General features: G+C 39.9%; 2 protein-coding genes across 2 annotated transcripts in view; one reads left to right on the top strand and one right to left on the bottom strand.

Annotated features, from left to right (window-relative positions):
- Positions 1-558: 558 nt before the first annotated feature.
- Positions 559-3,838, bottom strand: mkks (MKKS centrosomal shuttling protein). The gene is made up of 4 exons (XM_047350814.1): positions 2,505-3,838; positions 1,442-1,623; positions 1,155-1,265; positions 559-1,068 (listed from the first exon to the last, which is right to left on the bottom strand). The coding sequence occupies exons 1-4, from the start codon at positions 3,499-3,501 to the stop codon at positions 640-642; spliced, it is 1,719 nt and encodes a 572-aa protein (XP_047206770.1). The 5' UTR covers positions 3,502-3,838; the 3' UTR covers positions 559-639.
- A 2,609-nt stretch (positions 3,839-6,447) lies between these two features.
- The window catches only part of LOC124858679 (SLX4 interacting protein), a 57,455-nt gene continuing 44,044 nt past the window's right edge, over positions 6,448-19,858 (top strand). Inside the window, 2 exon segments of the mRNA XM_047350815.1 lie at positions 6,448-6,578; positions 10,014-10,053. Of these exon segments, the coding sequence (XP_047206771.1) occupies positions 10,027-10,053 (27 nt within the window). The 5' untranslated portion in view covers positions 6,448-6,578; positions 10,014-10,026.

The raw sequence follows: 19,858 nt of genomic DNA, 5'->3' as shown, positions 1-19,858 counted from the left end.
GTTTGTGATCTTTGATACCTGTAGGTAAAAACAACTTAAAAATAGCACTTTTGATTTTTTGTTTTAAGGTATTTGAGCTAGACCCAGTATAAGAACCCCAAGACTAGTTTAAAACCCTGATTTAAATTAGTCTAAAGCCCCAAAGAAGCTGTGAAATTCACTTCTTTTAAATAAAAACAATGATCATAATAACTAGAAATCTAAAGCGTAGCATGCCATTTCATTTAGCATGCCTGAGTCAAGTGCTTTGTAGAACCCCTTTTTGGTGCATTTACAGCTCCTGGTCATATTGATATGTCTCTACCAGCTCTCTACCAATTCCTCTTTACAAAACAGCTCAAGGTCAGTCATATTCAATGCAGAGTGTCTATAAACAGCAGTTTCTACCTTTGGCAAAATCGATTTCGGTCCAGACTTTAATCCTGTAACAGTTTTTATTCCTGGATTGCCCTGGATTTGGCCTCATCCATCCTACAATCAGCTCTGTCCATCTTCCCTGTTGTTACTGAAGAACAGCATCCCTAATACATGATCATAAAATAATGAACTGAATCATGATTAATAAAAAGAATAATATATTTAAATTAAAAAACACAAAAGAGTGTCAGTTATCTCAGTCTTGATAACAAATCTCTTTAGTTAGTTCACATCCTGAATGACATATCTCACATCCAGTACAAGATTAGCAGTTTCCACAGCAACTCCTAACGCATTAACTTTAGGTGTGAAGGAGTCGAGTACTGTCGCCTGCAGTGGGGAAGCTGTTAACAAGGGTGCCGGGGAGAACCCTGCATATTTGGTGTCTAGGTAGCTCCGAGTTTTATTCTGGCAGCTTTCTACCACTCCACAGCCACATGGTGCCATAACACCCTCCAGGTGTTCTTCTGTAACATCTGAAGGTAGAGTCCAGTGGTGAGCATGAGTCAGGTCGATTAGAGAAGTCCCGCCGTCGTGCTCCAGAGACGTGGCCACCAACTCCAGAGAGTGGCAGAACGCCTCAGCAGCAAGAAGGTACTCTGTCTGTGAGCAGCCCAGAACAGATGTGGACTCTGACACTTCATTCTTGCTCTGTAAAACAAAATAGTAGCATAGTCATTACAAGCCAAGATTAATTTAAAGGTAATAGAAAATGATTAAATGGAAGAGATTTTGACCTTGTGTCTGACATAAGCAGCTAAGTGGGTTTCGGTGCAGCCACCTCCGAGTAAAGCAAATGGTTCCCTGAGGGTGAGCCTCAACACATGCTCGGTTGTCTGGCACACCAGCTTCAGCATTTGAAAATAATTTACCAAAGAAATTACACATGCATGAACACAGGCACAAAGAAGCATGTATCAATGAAAAATAATAAAACTGTGCATTTTAAATCCTTATCTGCCTTTATCAGTCTACTTTAACGATTAAAACCAACAGCGCAGCTCTGTTTTCTATTTTATCTTACCTTCAGTTCATTTAACATCGTTTCATTCCTGTGGCAGAGGATCATGGAGCAGATGGCGGTTTCCCCAGCAGGGTGTAAATGCAGCATTGTCTTGGATCCAAACTGCCTAATACAGACATTATGGACCTTCCCGTAAACAGTGGATGGGATTGTGGCATGCAGCGTCGCCACAGGTTGAGCACCTATTTGGTGAAAAAATATGTAAATATGGTGCAAAATGTAGTTTGCCTTCAAGCTACACACATTGGTGAAACACTGTGTTCATGTATGTGCTAACAATGTCTTTTAAAAGAATACGGACGTTTGAGTACAGCGCTTTGAGTGCCTTGTTGCTGAAAAGCGCTATATAAATAAACTTGACTTGACGTCTCTGACACCTCTAGATATAATTTACTAATCTACCTAAATTGACCAGCAGGAAAGGGACAATATTAATCTCGAAAGAAGCCAGGAGGCCCAAGGTAACTCTGGTGGATCTGAAGAGATTAACAGTGCACATAATCCTAAACAGATGGATTGATGGATGCCATCCCCACTGAGAAACACAGGGGTGGCAGCATCATGCTGCAAGGATGCTTCTTTTAACTAGGACAGTCACCTTTTATCGGGATGCTGTTATCCAGCAGGTACAGGGAAGATGGTCAGAGTAGAAGGGAAGATGGATGGAGCTAAACAGAGCAATCCTGAAACAAACACTGTTAGAGGCTGCAAAGGAATTAAGATTAGGGTGGAGGTTTGCCGTCCAGTAGGAAGGTCCTTCATCAGGCCCTTAATATGCAGCTACAGCTATGATGGAATATGTTAGATCAAAGCATATTCATTTGTTAGAATGGCCCAGTCAAAGTCCAGACCAAAATCCAGTTGAGGATCTGTGTTAAGACTTGAAAATGTGTTCAAAGATGGTTGACATCCAGTCTCACTGAGTGAAACTATGTATTCTTTTCTATCCCTTTCAACATTTTTATACTTTTAAGCACTGTTGTGTTAAGATGCATTGATTCAAGCTGTGTAATCTTAATTCCATTTGTACTTTTCTGCATTGTTTCTTAAAAATAAGTCTTACCAGTCAGCTGAATAAGTGGCTCCATGAGGCTGACTCCAAGTCTCTCTATGACTATTACACCATTGCATCTCAAGTAGTGCTGCAGGACTGGGTGGATGACCTTCTGGCATAAAAATAACTTCACCCCATCTTTAAGCACCTGCTTTCCGAGCTCCAAAAGCTGATCCAGGATCTGTGAGTCAACGTCCACACCTTGATGCATCTCAATCCTACCATCTCCAATTTCACTAAGATCTCCAGCCAGAGATATACTGAACAGAACCACATGCAGTGGACTGCAAAGACTGTCAAAGCAAAGGTTTTCAGGCGTGCTCAACAGTAGGCCTGGAAACACGGCTGATTTTAGCACAGAGTGTCCCTCTATGGTGATAGTGGCTGTTCTGCCAAGCCTGACTGTATCTGGGATGTTGCAGGGAACAGTCAGCAGGAAGGCTTGTACAGCAAGCCTGCTGATGTGATCCGATTCTGGCTCTGTTAGCACACATGTCGGTTTGCTGGAGATAACACTACGAGCTAAAGTGATCAAGTTCTGGCTGCTGCAGAAGTCTAGTTTAACTTTACAACCACAGTCCTCTTGCTGCAGGTAACCAGTGCACAGAGAAAGAAGATGCTTGTTCACTTTGATCATAACGTTTTTTCTGAGGCCACACTGCCCTGCTTGTTCAAGGAGACACAGACAGAAAACAGCAGCAAACAGACCACAATCACTGAAGCGGGAGACGTGATTCAGAATGGAGCTTCTTATCAGACTGATGATGGGCTGAGAGGAGGCAATTGCTTGCAGGAGAACAGAGGAGGTGGAGGAGGTCACTACGGACCCTCCGATGTTGTTATGAACCTGTTTCAGCCTGGCTGTCGGGCCGTAAGAAGATCTGAGAAACTCCTTCATCAGGTGGAGCTTGTTACAAACATCTGAGCTGCTCAGAGGTAGATCCGTACAAACAGATGGAGATTTTTTAACGAGTCGAGACATCAGCAGCAGTGAATTCAATTTCATCCGACAAATAGAAGGTTCAGTTGGCAAAAAGGCTTACATAAATAACATTATTTGATTAAATTAGATCATTTAAAAACAGAAACGCTTTAACGATTAGTGCTGCTTCCAGTAAAAAGGTTCCAACTTGCTAGGAGTCACTTTGTGATTGTTAAAACTGCCTGACCTAAACATTATCAGGAAATTGTTAATATTTTTTACAAACTTGCTTAAAAGATATAAAACACACTGCATTGCTTTTAAATTGTTATCAAATACCAAAGTAAATTAAATTTCTATTCAAATTTACGACAAAAGTTTAAAAGATCAACAGGCACCATACGGACACCAATCGTTTCCATGGTAGCGGTTACAGCATTTTGCGCTACAGAGGCCGTATGAGCGTCCGGGTTATACGTCCACGTCACCGCCATATTGTGAGTGGTATTTTGTTAAACCATGAAAAAAGAAAGATGTAAAACAAAAATGTTGTTCAGTACAGGTCCTTCTCAAAATATTAGCATATTGTGATAAAGTTCATTATTTTCCATAATGTCATGATGAAAATTTAACATTCATATATTTTAGATTCATTGCACACTAACTGAAATATTTCAGGTCTTTTATTGTCTTAATACGGATGATTTTGGCATACAGCTCATGAAAACCCAAAATTCCTATCTCACAAAATTAGCATATCATTAAAAGGGTCTCTAAACGAGCTATGAACCTAATCATCTGAATCAACGAGTTAACTCTAAACAGCTGCAAAAGATTCCTGAGGCCTTTAAAACTCCCAGCCTGGTTCATCACTCAAAACCCCAATCATGGGTAAGACTGCCGACCTGACTGCTGTCCAGAAGGCCACTATTGACACCCTCAAGCAAGAGGGTAAGACACAGAAAGAAATTTCTGAACGAATAGGCTGTTCCCAGAGTGCTGTATCAAGGCACCTCAGTGGGAAGTCTGTGGGAAGGAAAAAGTGTGGCAGAAAACACTGCACAACGAGAAGAGGTGACCGGACCCTGAGGAAGATTGTGGAGAAGGGCCGATTCCAGACCTTGGGGGACCTGCGGAAGCAGTGGACTGAGTCTGGAGTAGAAACATCCAGAACCACCGTGCACAGGCGTGTGCAGGAAATGGGCTACAGGTGCCGCATTCCCCAGGTCAAGCCACTTTTGAACCAGAAACAGCGGCAGAAGCGCCTGACCTGGGCTACAGAGAAGCAGCACTGGACTGTTGCTCAGTGGTCCAAAGTACTTTTTTCGGATGAAAGCAAATTCTGCATGTCATTCGGAAATCAAGGTGCCAGAGTCTGGAGGAAGACTGGGGAGAAGGAAATGCCAAAATGCCAGAAGTCCAGTGTCAAGTACCCACAGTCAGTGATGGTCTGGGGTGCCGTGTCAGCTGCTGGTGTTGGTCCACTGTGTTTTATCAAGGCCAGGGTCAATGCAGCTAGCTATCAGGAGATTTTGGAGCACTTCATGCTTCCATCTGCTGAAAAGCTTTATGGAGATGAAGATTTCATTTTTCAGCACGACCTGGCACCTGCTCACAGTGCCAAAACCACTGGTAAATGGTTTACTGACCATGGTATCACTGTGCTCAATTGGCCTGCCAACTCTCCTGACCTGAACCCCATAGAGAATCTATGGGATATTGTGAAGAGAACGTTGAGAGACTCAAGACCCAACACTCTGGATGAGCTAAAGGCCGCTATCGAAGCATCCTGGGCCTCCATAAGACCTCAGCAGTGCCACAGGCTGATTGCCTCCATGCCACGCCGCATTGAAGCAGTCATTTCTGCCAAAGGATTCCCGACCAAGTATTGAGTGCATAACTGTACATGATTATTTGAAGGTTGACGTTTTTTGTATTAAAAACACTTTTCTTTTATTGGTCGGATGAAATATGCTAATTTTGTGAGATAGGAATTTTGGGTTTTCATGAGCTGTATGCCAAAATCATCCGTATTAAGACAATAAAAGACCTGAAATATTTCAGTTAGTGTGCAATGAATCTAAAATATATGAATGTTAAATTTTCATCATGACATTATGGAAAATAATGAACTTTATCACAATATGCTAATATTTTGAGAAGGACCTGTAGGTTAATTTGTGTGGCAATGTGATTTGTTGCGATGCAGTCAGAACACTGTTTTACACTAGATACAGAATAGGTTTTTAATAAATAAATAATTACATATAAATTAATAAATAAACAGATAAACTGATAAATAAATAAAATTTGCCTTTGCCTTTTATTCACTAATTTTCCTTTGTTTTTTTTAATTCTACAATACATAAGTACGATAATTCTGTTTTATCAATTCTTACTCTTACCTGTGCTTTAGTGCTTTATGTTTATTTCCTTATGAAAAACATTAAACATCTTTTATAGTACTTGACCTTTTTACTGTATGTTTTTAGGAGTTTTGTTTGTGATTTTTTTTTGTTTTGTTTTGTTTTGGGGTTTTTTTTTAGTCATGTGCAATTTGTTACATAAGTTGAATAAATTATGTTATACAGCTATATTGGAATGATGACTAATTGATGTCGCATATTAGGTCATATATTTTCGGCAGTATTCAAATATGAAACAACTTGTACTATTATTCTTTATCTGACAGTAAATTAAACTAGGTTAAAATACATACAGGGACGTCATGTTTTGTATTTGTTCTGTCTTATTTTGATATGCATTTACTGCTTATTAGTACGAAAATAAACTCATTCTCGTATACAAAAACAATTAATCAAATTTGCTGAACGTAAAATGTTTTTCAAGCAGACTTGTATTACATTTACAAAGCGACCTTGCCACTCACAATATGGCAGCGGCGCTGCCGCGCTGATTCGGTCCTAAACGACCACGCGTCGCGTTTGACGGTGTTCCTTCAAACTGCTTCGTTCACCTTCGTTGCTTTGCAATAGAGTGAGAATATCGCTTCTGCGCCTTACTTCAGTTTCAGGTTTTCCCCTGTTTTGTCATTTTTCCTCAGTAAAATAATTTCCCATAACTGTGGCAGTTGTTGGACAACAAAATAAATTGACGTCATCTCCCGTGGCCTCGCATAGGGTCGTTCAAAACGGTTGGCGGTAGGACCTTTATATATGGATCTTGCACTTTCATGATGTTTTGTCTGTTTTATTGAATTCTTTTCTAATTGGCGTATTCTGGCGTCATTAACTAATGGTGGTATAACCTGCGTGAATCAACGCCAAATATTTGTCATTTGTGAGATTACTTTAAGGAAATAAGACGCCCGAGCCAGGTTTGAGTTTAAAATTATTACATGCCAGCTCGTTAAATTCGTAATATTTTTTACATGTCTTATTTTTACCCCAATTTTAGTCTAATCCAGCGATTGTAGCTCAGTTTCACATCGTTCCTGTAGACTATTAGACACATTTAGCATTGGTCCTTTATGATCTGAAATGCAGCACATAGTCGTAGGTAAACAGCTGCTGTTCTGTACTGAAGGGATTGAAACTGGCATCCGTTTTAGGAGTCCCTCAGTAAATGGATATTTCCCCTCTTGTAGAGTATCTGGGCTATTTGCAGTTAAAATTTTCAAACTGTAATTGTCAAACTTGGACTGAATTTATTTTCACTGCTTAAAACATTTATTAGAAACACAGTGTGTAAGTTATAAAGGCTTGCATTTGTAATAACTAACGACTGAGTAAGTTTGACGGGTGTCTTTTTTTTTTCTTGGCATTTTGGCCAGATGGGGTCCTCTTTGCAAACTGACACAAATGACATTGTCAAAATGGTAAAGGTCACAGAGTGATGGAAGTCCAGATGAGAAAGAGAGGAAAGAGGAAAATAGGCATAAATCACACCTGATATTATCTTCTATTCAATCATGAAAGCGTGCCGCTCAGGGTGGCAGCATGTTGGAGTAGCTTTTTTGTTCCTGTTCTGATATCTTATTTTTTAACATCTGAATTTCTCCTTTTGTGGATGATTGTTTCCTCTGGTGTTGGACGCTGTGCAGCTGGAAGGATTTTTGCTGAAACATTTTTACTTTTTAGACATTTGCTATGATGCGTAACCATGGCAACCACATAAACGTCTGGGTGGATAACCCCATCAGAACGGTGAGATGCTTCCCCAATAACAAACCCTGGATCACCAGTGACCTGAAGGACCTGCTTAACCAGAAAGCAGAGCCTTCAGAGAGGGAGACAGGGAATTATTGAGGAGTTTACAGAAGCAACTTAAAGTCAAGATAAAAGGTGTACAAGAAGAAGCTGGAGAACAACCTCCAGCAAAACAATGTCCTAGATGTGTGGTCAGGGATGAAGAAGATAACAGGCTTCAAGCAGAGGGAGGATTGGATAGATGGAAGTCTGGACAGAGCCAATGAACTGAAGACCATTCTTCAGTAGTTTAAATTCAGGAACAAGCTGAGCATCCTCCTCTCCTACCCAAAGGCAAACAGACATTCCACCCTCCTTTGACCAACAACTTTCCTGTGACACATAAAATTTTTTTCTCCCACCGCAGCCATGGACCATTCTGCTTCTTCATGCTTGTCTTCAACCAAATCAGAAGATGCTTCCTTTGTCTCCTCCTTCCACCTGTGTGTCTCTAGATGTCAAGGCTACAGGTCCAGATGGTGTCTACCTATTCCTGTTTGATGTTCGACAGTCTCATGAAGAGGATGCTCGGGGTTCTCCATAATGTTCTTCATTTTGTGAAGAATCCTTCTTTGCACAATGATCTGCAGAGCTTCCAGAGGAGTCTTCATCAGATCTACTGTAAGACAGACTGCAGGTCTACAGGAGGTTCTTATTGCCTACAGCCATCAGCCACCAATGGCTCTGAAGAAATCTGCAAAATATGAGCTACAACAACATTTAATATACCTTTGGGATTAATAAAGTGTTTTGGAATTTAATGTGCAATATTTACCAATATTTTTTGCAAGATTTTCCTAATATGGTGTATGATTTGCAAAACCTTTATTCTAGATGTCTCCTTTCAATGCAGAAGGGCAACACCTCTAATTGGGGCACCACCTTGATGATGGAGCTTCTTATTTAGTCTCTCAGGTTGAGCCCAGCCACCCTGTAGAGGAACCACTTTTAGCCATTTGTATCTGGGTTTTCATTTTTCCTGTCATGGTTCATGTCTCATGACCATAGTTGAGAGTCAGAACTAAGAGGGACCGGTAAATCAAGAACTTGGCCTTTTAGCTCAACTCTTTCTTCACCATGACACATCAGCAGCCACATTTCTGCAGACAAAGCCCCCAGTCAGTCTAGTCATCTGGCACTCCATCTTATCATAAAGAAGACAACAAGATACTTGAACTCTTTTGCTTGAGACAGAGACTAACCCTCGACAGGAAGAGAGCAGTTCACATTTTTCATGCTAGGAACCATGGTCTCAGGCTTGGAGAAACTGACTCTCATCCCTGCGCCTTCCCTGCTGCGAACTGCTCAACTACACCCTAAAGATCATGGCTTAATTATTGAAAAAACCGTTCAAATAATCTGCAAAAGATAAAGATTGGACACTGAGATTTCCAAACCCTAACTACACCTTGAGATCTCGTCCATGAACACTACAAACAGGATCAGGGACTAGGGTCAGTCTGAACTGCACTGGAAACAGGCTTGACTTTGTGCTGAGAATGTGGATAATACGAGTTAGCCGAGGTAGGCTCCTTCAGACTCCCGGGGGTTTTCCGCATGCATCCCACTGGGAATAGTCTCTGGGTCAAACTCAGAACTCACTGAAGGGATGTATATCCCTTCTGGCATAGGAATTCCTTGAGATTCCTCAGATTGAGCTGGAGAGCGTCGCCAGGGAGAGGGATGTCTGAGTGATCCCTCTTTGAGCTGTTACCTCCTGAACCCAGTCTTAAATGAATGGAAAAGGATGGATGGGTTCATTATTGTACAACTACAAAAAAGCATTTTTGCGTTCTTTTATTTATTGGTCATTATTTAAACTATATTAGATCTGGGGCTGTCTTAAAGAGTCTAGTCCAGTCCTATACTAAATACAAATTCTCTGAAATAATGAAATGGCCTTATGGTGTCCTTTTTTTAAAGGACCTGTAAGCAGTGTAGAATAATTCAGTTCAAATATTACAGAAGAACGTCTAATGTGGATTGCTTGCAAGAAAAGTAATAAAAATGCCCTTTTGGTGTTTTCACAAGCAAAGTAAATCTTATGCGTATAACAAATTATATTTTCAAGACTTTGCAATCATTGCAGATTATTTCAGTCCATGTTTGACTTCCTTAAAGGCTGGGGTTCCTAACCTGGACCCAATTGAAGAAAAATTGGTTTTGTTTCTTTTTTTTTTTTTACAAATAAAAATAATAGACCGAATTTTGAAAGAAAAAAAAAATGGTGTGGAGGTTTTTTTCAATCTTAACTTTTGAACCAGAACTATTCAAAGATAGTCCAGAGTCCTGAAAGGAGTGAAATTCCCCTTTTAGTGAAGAGCGGCCGTATTGAGAGCTATATGGTGTAAAACCTTTGACCAACCCTGGCTGTGTGCTTGTTTTCAGGCGCTGTGAAGTAATGACTCCCTTCAAGTTTGTCGTTAAGGTATGTAGAGCGAAACACAAACCTAGCAGACACCTGTATCCTGAATCAATACGATGTTAGGGAGCATGCCTATTGTGTTTAATAACATTTTTGTACATATTGATATACAAAAAAATACCTTGCAGAGTTAATGTTGCTTAGAATTACTCAAATTGTTAATATAGAATAAAAACAAAAACAAAAATCTTGTTTTGAAGAGCAAAATGCATGGCTTTCTTGCATGCTGTTTAATAACTGACAAACTTTTGCGCTGCAAGTTAACACTGTTATGGTTTACTTAGTTGGATATGAACGGATTTAAGGGAAAAAAAAAGACATTTCTAGAGATTCAACTGAAACGTTTAGTGTTAAATCGTCTTGTGAACATGACCTTGCTATTTATTGTTTCAGGGATCTTTTAATGATTTAAGAATTTATATAATCTAAAATACACATAAAATCTTTGTTTCTGTAACATTTGACAGTTGAACTGAAAACATGGCTTTCAAGAAGCTGCATGACTCTCAGTGGTCTGTTTAACCAAAGAAAAAGTTCAGTTAAAAATGCTCTTTCTGGATGAAGTATTTATTATGCTAACATTTTCTAACATTTGCTGTATTTAAATAGAGTGCCTTGTCAAAGTATTCAGAGACTTTGAACTTTTCCACTTTTTTGTCCCGTAACAACCACAAACTTTGTATTTTGGGACATGAAGTGATGCCTAATTGTTAAGCGATTCATAGTTTTCATCTTTTTTTAGGGTTAGGGTTAATGAATATTCAGCCGCACTAAGAAAATATCATCATTTGTTCAGTAATGTTCTCTAACAAACCTCCAAGACCCTCACAGAGCAGCTGGGTGTATACTGAGATTAAATTACACACAGGTGGACACTTTTACTTGTGATAGGTCTGGTTAATTGCTGTGGATTTTTCTTTTAGTTTCAAAACTTTAAACCATGTATCATTTTCCTGTTGCTTAAGAATTGCAATACTTTGAGTTGCTCAGTCAGATGAAAACAAAATATATTGAAGTGCTTGGTTGCAAGGTGTGAGTGTGAAAAGGTTAATTAAGTATGAATACTCTATTAAGCATTGGAAATAAGCACATCAGTCTGGTCTCAACATCTTTCAGTTTTACTAAATCATCTGATTATTTTTTCTCTCCTTGGATGCATTATTTTGTCCACTAGAGGGGAGTACAGATACATTTCTAACTGTCCTCACTGAGGTGCGTCTGAGTGGTCTCCTTTGCAGTTCTTCACTGACTACCCCTTGAGCCTTCTGCTAATCGGCTCAAACATCCAGCGCGGAGAGAACTTGCTCTATTTAAAAAAAACAAACAAAAAAAAAACCCATGCAGATCATCCTCAGTCTGTTTCTGTTTCAGGAATAATGCACATCAGATGTTTTTGTTAAGTGCAGGAAAAGCTGCTGCTCTCTCTTTTTGTTGATGTTTCATTTATTGAGAGGCTTGGATGAGAGCTGCAGACGTTTGTGCTGATCTCTCACATCCTCCGTAATGCCATGTGCGCCTAGTTGACCAGATATTGGATTCACTCTCTTATTTGTTTCATATGCATGCCTGCATACGGGTTAACCCACCACCACCCCCGCTGGCTGGTTGTGGGAGAGTAAAACCCCGAAGGTTCGAGGAATGTTCCGTCCCACTTGGCACATAATGATACTGTTGTGTTAGTCGGCCTGAGAAAATAAGCACAGCCTCCACCACGCTTAACCAACTAACCACGAACAAGTATGTTAAAATGAATTGGTCCAAACAAAAGCAGCCAGAACTCAGTCCATGACCTCTCAAGCATAAAAACAAGCACAAAACAATTTTTTTAAATACATTAAATTCTTCAAAAATTGAAGAACTGAAGGCTGAGCTGGATAGGAATAATTGTCAAAGGATTTCTGAGTAATGTACATGGGTTCTTTACCACATTCAGAACGCTGTTCAGTTGTTTAATGACTCTGTCTCCTGAAGGGTTTTTAAAGCTGCTCCCTCAGTCGATCTGTGGAGCTGCAGGAGGTTCTGGTATGCTCCTTCTTAAAAGGGCTTAGACTATTTAGTGACCTGCCCCTTCTCAGACCCCCCAAAAGGGGCCTGCAGGCTAAAAAACAAGATCCACTGATGTGCTCGCTTGTCTGGCTGGACGTTACTGCAGCACTTCTGCCTTCTATTAGCATTATTTGCAGCTGCCTTTCCAGCCGCCTGGAGTTGTTTCCTGAGACCGAGGTGTGTGTGTGTGTGTGTGCTTTAAGAAAACCGTTTGAGTTATCGCAGAGCAGTTTAATGTCAGAGGTTTATGTGCTGCGTAGTGTTGTCACTTCACAGATGAGCTCATAGAGGACCACACATCATGCATCTGTACAAAATCTGAGATTTGCGATTAGAAACATTTTGATGCTCCCCAGGTTCATAAAACCCCATAAAAGTCAAAACTAAAAGCAAAGAAAACATCGCTCGTCTTTTTGCTGCATTTTGATACGTTACAGGCAAAAGATGCTTTGGTAGAGTCACATCTTTCAGTAAAAGCTGTAGATGTTTTACCAGCGTTGCACATGAAGAGACAGGAATTCTTGCAGCATGATGCTCCCACCACCATGTATCACTGTGGGGGATTATGTGTTCAGGGTGTACTGTACTCTTGCTGTTTTCCATAAGCCCTACTAATGGTAGTCCTGTTGGATTGCCATGGATTTTTTAATTGTGTGTAAGAGTAAAGGGGGCTAAGGCTTAAAGTGTGTGATTGTAACATGACAAAATGTGGAAAATGTACTTTTCAAGGTGCTGTAGATTTCCAAATGGGCCCAACACTTCCCAGCTTGTTTTTCTATCTACTAACTTCTCCAGTATGCGTCTGCCTGAACTTTGTTGGCTGAATGTTACCTGGAGATATTCCTGTCTGTTCTTGCTGCCGAAATTCCACTCCGGGGTTGTGTCTCTTTTTTTGTCATCAAATAAAAAAGGACTCCAATGTGCTAACATTTAAATGAATAAAAGGAGGTTCGCGCTTCTGTCCGTTGTTGTTAAACAACATTCAGGTCAGTAATAATCAAGTCTTAAGTTTTACTGTGTTGTATGTAGCCTTTTTAAGAAACTGGAAAGAGAAAAGTCTTTCTTTTTAAGGGGAAACCCAGGTGACTCACTGCACAGTGAGAGGGCTGGGAATGAGGCATATAAAGCCAAAAAGCAGGTCTGTCAAGCCTTCACTCCTAAAGAGGTCCCCTGGGTTCTCTGCAGATTGCAAAGAGAGAGCGAGAGTCAGAAAAAGACAGACACAAAGGCAGAGTGGGAGAGATGCAAGTTTTATTGAGTGAGACTGCATCCCCAGCCCCTTCCCTCCCAGTGTAAACATCTGCGGCTGGTTAGTGTTAGCCTCTGAGCTAAGTGCAGTCCGAGAAGGTCTGGTTCTTATACTGTGCGATAGCAGTGGCAAAGGGCAGTGAGCTGGGGAGGCGGGTAAAGCTGCTCCCAGATTTTGGGCCCTGTGCCGAACTCAGAGCAGCACAGGCAGGAGGATGGAGAGCCGGGTCTGGGAGAGAGATAAGGGAAGGTGGAGAGTGTTCTGGGAACTGAGAGTGATATAGACCAGAACTCATATAACTAGAAAAGGCTTAGCCAACAGAAAGTTTAAGTCAGGACGTGTTTGCTTGCAGACAGAAGTAAGAGTGTTTTCTACTCACATTTTGTGGAGGACCTTGCAGCTTTAGGGTCTGTATATTACCGTTCCTTTCAAAAGTATTGAATCCACTTGAACTTTCAGTAATTTGTCACGTTACATTCACAAACTTCAATATGTTTTATTGGCATTTTATGTGATAGATCAATGCAAACTAGTTCAATAATTGTAGGGTGGAATGAGAAGAATGCATTGTTTTCATCTCCTATGAAACTGTTCGCCTGAAATAAAATCCAGAGGTTCACCTTCCTGCAGGACAATAGCCCTAAATATACAGTCAGAGCTACAATGATTTTAAATCAAAGCATATTCATGTGCTAGAATGACCTAGTCAAAGTCCAGACCTAAATTTACTTGAAAATCAGTGATAAGATGGTCCAATCTGATGGAGCTTGAAGTATCTGGTAAAGAAGAAAGGGTTAAAGTTTCAGTCTCTAGATCTAAAAAGCTGGAACAGACATACTCCAAAAGACTCGTAGCTGTAACTGCAGCTGGTGTGGTTCTACAAAGTATTGACTCAGGGCAGCTGAATACAAATGCACCGCATTCTTCCTGTACTTTTGTTTGTTTTGAATTTTGTAAACCAAAACGCAATACTTTGAGTTGGTCTATCGCATAAAATATATCGAGGTCTGTGGATGCATTGTGATTTAAAGTGTGGAAAAGCAGTATGAATACTTTTGCAAAACACTGCATTTGTCTTTGCTAAAACCTTTTTTTTTTTTTTTTTTTTTGTTTGCCTCTCACGGGTAATGTTGATCACTTTGGCAGCAAGGACACCAAGTGTAAAGAAGGTAAGCTTAGCCTGGGGGGGAAGTCTCAGTCCTATTCATCTACTCTGTGACGGCGCACAAAAGATGGCACAATAAAGGATTTGGTATTATGTAGCGCCTCATGCTACCTCAGCCCCTGCTCAGGAGTTTTGAAGGCCTTTGCAGGGCAGAGAACAAAGCAGCGCTGGCCCACTTAAGAACGCCTGAATAGAGTAACTTCCTTTTACAATTTACTTTGCTTTATCAAAACAAAAACAGTCGCTATGAGCCTTAAATGTGTCCAACCAGCTACATGACTGGGTTAGATTTAGAAAGATTCTGGATGTCGTTAAAAATGATTGTAGTGCATATTTGCCTATAAAATGAGCTTTGAGGTTGTTGGTTTTGTCTCATCTTAATATTCAGTGAAAAGCAGGATATTTTCCTTGTCATTATTTTACAGAATTGCTAAATGAATGCAAATCCCTTGCAGTGTACAGCAATATCTCATTAGGCTCTACAGGGAGATCTTACTTGGGCCTCATAGGGGATATGCAAGGGTTTACAGGGTCACAGGTCATGGCATAGTTCAACCAGGAGACCACTGGTCACCCTTTGTGCTGCGAGTTGACAAAATTAGCCCACATGATCAGATTGTAGTCAGTGTCTTTGTGTAAAATTAGATTTAGCTGTCTTTGTGTTATCTGCCTCACTTGACACAATTGTCCTTTAAAAAAAAAAATGCTTAAGTAGCTGCAAATAATCAGCGCGGTCCACGCTCAGGGATGGACACTTGAGCGATTAATGCATTTCTTCCCCAAACCGGCGCTTTTGCTTTTTAAATTAATTGGTTTCTCATTAGGATGATTGCATTAGTGAGCATTCCCGACTAACTTCCTCCATTTCTGAGAGGCCTGCTGGATCACATGCTGCTTTGTGCAAGAGGCCAGCCCACCGTTGATCATCAACATCCAGTTCCTAGTTGCATCTCATCTCCTGTTCTAATGTGATAACAGGAACTCTGTCTGAGCTTTTGCTTGATGTCTGCTTCTTAGTCCCAAAACGAGTCATAAGGAGCACAGAAAACAAGTTGGCTTTCAGCGCCTCAACATCAAGTTTACCCTTATATAATAGATTTTTAATCAGAAGAGATTTAAATGATTAACATTAGTTGTTTTTCAAAGTCAACTTTTGCTTGTGAAATTGATCCTGCAGTTATGCTTTACAGAATTGACAGATACTGTGGGCTTTTTCCACCGTTAGTGTGACATTTATCACACATAATTGGGCTAAAAACAGATCTATTAGTGGCAAAAAAGTAACAAAAACCCCAGGAAGCTGCAATAACTTGTTACACTCTTGTAAACGCAAACTTTTTGATGTTATCACCGCATTCAGTTGGTGATTTTCGCCCATTCTACCTTGATGTCTCCAATTCTCTTAATCTCTTCAGCCGACTTCAACAATTTTAGTTCTGGACCCTGGCTAAGCCAGTCCAAAACTTCACTTTTCTTCTTCTGAATCCTGAAAGTTTTTCGGTCAAAACTGTTTGTTATTTTGAAGTGTTCACAAATTTATGAACTTTGACAAAGACCCCCAGAGCATGACACTATCACCACCATGTTTCATAGTTGGTTTGTTGTTCCATTAGCGGAGCTCAGTGTTGTTTTTAAGCCAAACATGCATTTTGAGTTAGGCGAGTTAAACTTTCGTTTCATCAGAGAGTAATGCATTCTACGACAAGTCTTTAGAAGATTTTAGCAAGATCTGGATGTTTTATCTGCAAGTAAAACAGTCTGTCTTGCACAATTCTCCATTTTGCATTTAAACTGAGATCTCCTGCAGCTCCATCAGTGTTGCTGCTGGTCTCTTGGCAGCTTGCTTGAACAGTTTCTATCTTGTCTTTTATCAGTTTTGAAGAAATGTCATTTTCTTCAGTCACTAACTACTGTTTCTGTTGTGCAAGGTATTCATATAACAATGTGTGAAGTTTTTGTACTTTTCTCTGGATATCTGTGTACAAGGAGATCCTTTTGATCCTTTGTAACCTTTCTGGTTTTAACTGAAGGATAGGAATAATAATAAGGAAATGTCAATGTATTTTTTTTTTTGCTAATCAGTTTCACTTGGCAAGTGTGATCTCATTAAATTTAATTCTGCAACTGATTCAATCGATGCTTCATGTAAGTTGTGTGTACACTTTTGCAACCATGTTTTTGCACCTAACATTTTTCCTATAACAATGTTTTGCCAGTAACAGATTTGTGTTCATTTGAATTGTACAGGCTATGTAAAGGTAGGAAAAAAACTTCTCAAATACCTGGATATTAATATTGATGATTAGACTGTTGAGAGTCACTGTATAAACTGTGAGCAAGGGTTTAATGCAGGAGCTTATCTGGTATCTAGCGCATCATAGTAAAAGTCTTACATTTGCTTCCTGGGTTTTAAAAGTCGGACTGTTGAGGCTTCTTATCAGAAACCTGCTCTGCATATGTCAAGTCCACCTCTGGGCTCCGTGCTTTGATTGACAAGGTCAGACCCTTTGTTGCTAGGCTTTCCCATGCATGGGTAGTCGTAGGAGGCCACCAGTCACCAGTGGACCGCTGCAAGACAATGGTCACAACTTGAAGAGAATATTCATCCATGGAGATGAGCTGATATTGACAGGGTGCATGCAAAAAAAAAAAAAAAAAAAAAAAATGATTGAGGATCTGGCACATAGCATGGGGCCCTCTTTTTGGTCCAGGCCATTCTTACCCATTTTGAAAGTTTTGTTTGACTAATATAATGAAGCATTGTATTTTTAGGATGTATCTACATGCAGCAGGGCTCCAGGACATATTCTTTAGAAGAAAAAGACAGTCACTGATCAGTCATATGGGGGCGCCCTCTTCTCTGCTTGAGTTTCCAACAGAAACCAGGAAGCAACTTCATTTAATTAAATTTGTAACAGAAAGACAATGAGAACGGAAAATGTTCCCATGGGAAGAAGAATATGCAAAATATTTGGCAGCTCTATTTGGACAGTGGTTTTATGTAGCTCTTTGTACAATTCGACTAAACATTTACAGCCCAGCTATAGTTTTATAACAGCAAATAAGAGCATCTGTATTCTTCTTTTTATGTTTTGAGGGAAAGTTGAGAAAGGCAGCTGAATGAAGTTTGCTGTAGCAGAGTCTTCCCTTAAACAACCTCTCTAACATCCTGAAAATAAGGTCAGAGGAACATCCTTCCAATCCTAGTTGTTACGTTTAGTCATCCTGTCTGTGGGCCTAAAGCTCAGGGGACCAGCCTGACTCAGAACAAAGGCCCGGGTTTTGAAAAGCAGTTGCTCTGTTGTTAGTCCTACTCCTTTACAGGTCTGCAGAGGGAACCTGAAATCCGTGTCAGGACTTTGTTTTCGCTGCATTGTCACTTCGGGTTTTTGGGGCACTGATGGTTGCTCCTCTGTGTCGGGTTGTGGGTGGTCTTGGTCCATCCATTACTTCCTCGTCCAGGGAGAGGCGAAGTTCACACGAGACCCACATCCAGTTGTTCTCTGCAGCGGGCAGCTTTTGCACTGCTGTGTAAAACAAAGTCGATGTAGCAGGCGCTTAACCAGAAGCTCTGCCCGCCTTGTCCCTTGTACAGTACTTACAAGGTAAAGTGGGGAAAAAATTATATCTTTTTTTAGAATCTGAAAATTGATGTTTTTGTATTTAACCCCGCTAAGCCCCCCGAGACAGCTGCTTGTCTTTTTGTATACATCTCTACCAGCTTTGCACATCTCCAAACTGAAAGTTTATGGAGTTAAATTTGTCTCAATATTATTCAATCAAACAAAAAACTAATCTCAATCAAAAAAAAATAATCTCAATCAAAAAAAACTAATCTCAATTTAAAAAAAACTAGTCTCAATCAAAAAAAAATAATCTCAATCAAAAAAAACTAATCTCAATTAAAAAAAAACTAATCTCAATCAAAAAATATTAAGTTGTGATCAAAACTTTCAGAGTTTTTTCAAACAAAGAGAAAAAAGTTATTTGCAAAACATAAACTTTTATTTGCGCAGGTCAAAAATCTTTGGTTACGAGTCTCGCTTTTTTGGTTTTGACGCTCTCTGTTTTTGGTTGAACTCAACGAATTTTGAGTTCTGGAAACATGAACATCCTGGGCGGGGCCTAAAGACGAACGATGTAAGACGTTTCCCTATTGGTTAGCGCTGACTAAAGCAGCAGACTCTGATCCCCCGCATCTCTGAACTTCTGCTCGAACTGCAGGGCTTGCAGCGTCGCTTCAGCGAGGAGACATCAACTGTACAGAAGAAAACTGCGGTCAAGTGAGCCGACAGTCAGAAATACGCGGTGACGTCAGCCGACACCAGCTCTCTCTTAAAGATTAGCGTCACGCATACAAGGTGCATTACAGTAATGGAGCAGAAAGGATCCGATCCTGGCAACGGTTGAGAAAATAAGAGGAAAACAGAAAAGTAACCTACAGAACATTTATATTAATTACATTTTTACAACTTTCACATTCATGTTTTATGTAAAAAAATAAATATTTTATATTTTACTGTACAGTTTTGGAGAAATATCTTGTCAAAATACCTCAAAATGCTCAACCATTATATGAATTTGTCCCACTTTCAGGAATTTATTTCTCCAAAACCATGAGAGGTGACAACACAATCTCTTCAGATTATATTAGAGGGTCATCTATATTATAACCAGAATTAGTATTTCATAATTTTACTGTAAAGGTTTGGAGAAATACACAACTACCCCAAGTGTAGTATAAAACAGAGTGCTTTCCACCGTGGCCCTGTAGATATCTGTAAGCAGCTGAGGAGATGAAGAAGAGCTGTAGTTGTACCTTCTTCAACAGGCGAGGGGCGTTTCCGGTCCAGGAGAGGTCAGAGGAGATCTGGATGTTCTTGCACTTTAAGTTGTCCAGACCACTTCCCAGGATCTCATTGACCTCACCAAAAAGAAGCATTTGTGGTACTTTGTTGGGGTAGTTGTGTATTTCTCCAGAAACCTTCAGTGAAATTATGAAATACTAATTCTGGTTATAATATAGATAACCCTCTAATATAATCTGAAGAGATTGTGTTGTCACCTCTCATGGTTTTAGAGAAATAAATTGCTGAAAGTGGGACAAATGCATATAATGGTTGAGCATTTTGAGGTATTTTGACAAGATATTTCTCCAAAACTGTACAGTAAAATATAAAATATTTATTCTTTTACAAAAAACATGAATGTGAAAGTTGTAAAAATGTAAAAATGTAATTAATATAAATGTTCTGTAGGTTACTTTTCTGTTTTCCTCTTATGTTCTCAACTGTTGCCAGGATCAGCGTCCTTTCTGCTCCATTACCGTAATGCACCTTGTATGCGTG

The sequence above is a fragment of the Girardinichthys multiradiatus genome, chromosome 22 (assembly GCF_021462225.1).
Source record: "Girardinichthys multiradiatus isolate DD_20200921_A chromosome 22, DD_fGirMul_XY1, whole genome shotgun sequence".
Lineage (NCBI taxonomy): Eukaryota > Metazoa > Chordata > Actinopteri > Cyprinodontiformes > Goodeidae > Girardinichthys > Girardinichthys multiradiatus.
The sequence above is the reverse complement of the archived record's forward strand: the minus strand, read 5'-3'. Positions and strand labels throughout refer to the sequence as shown.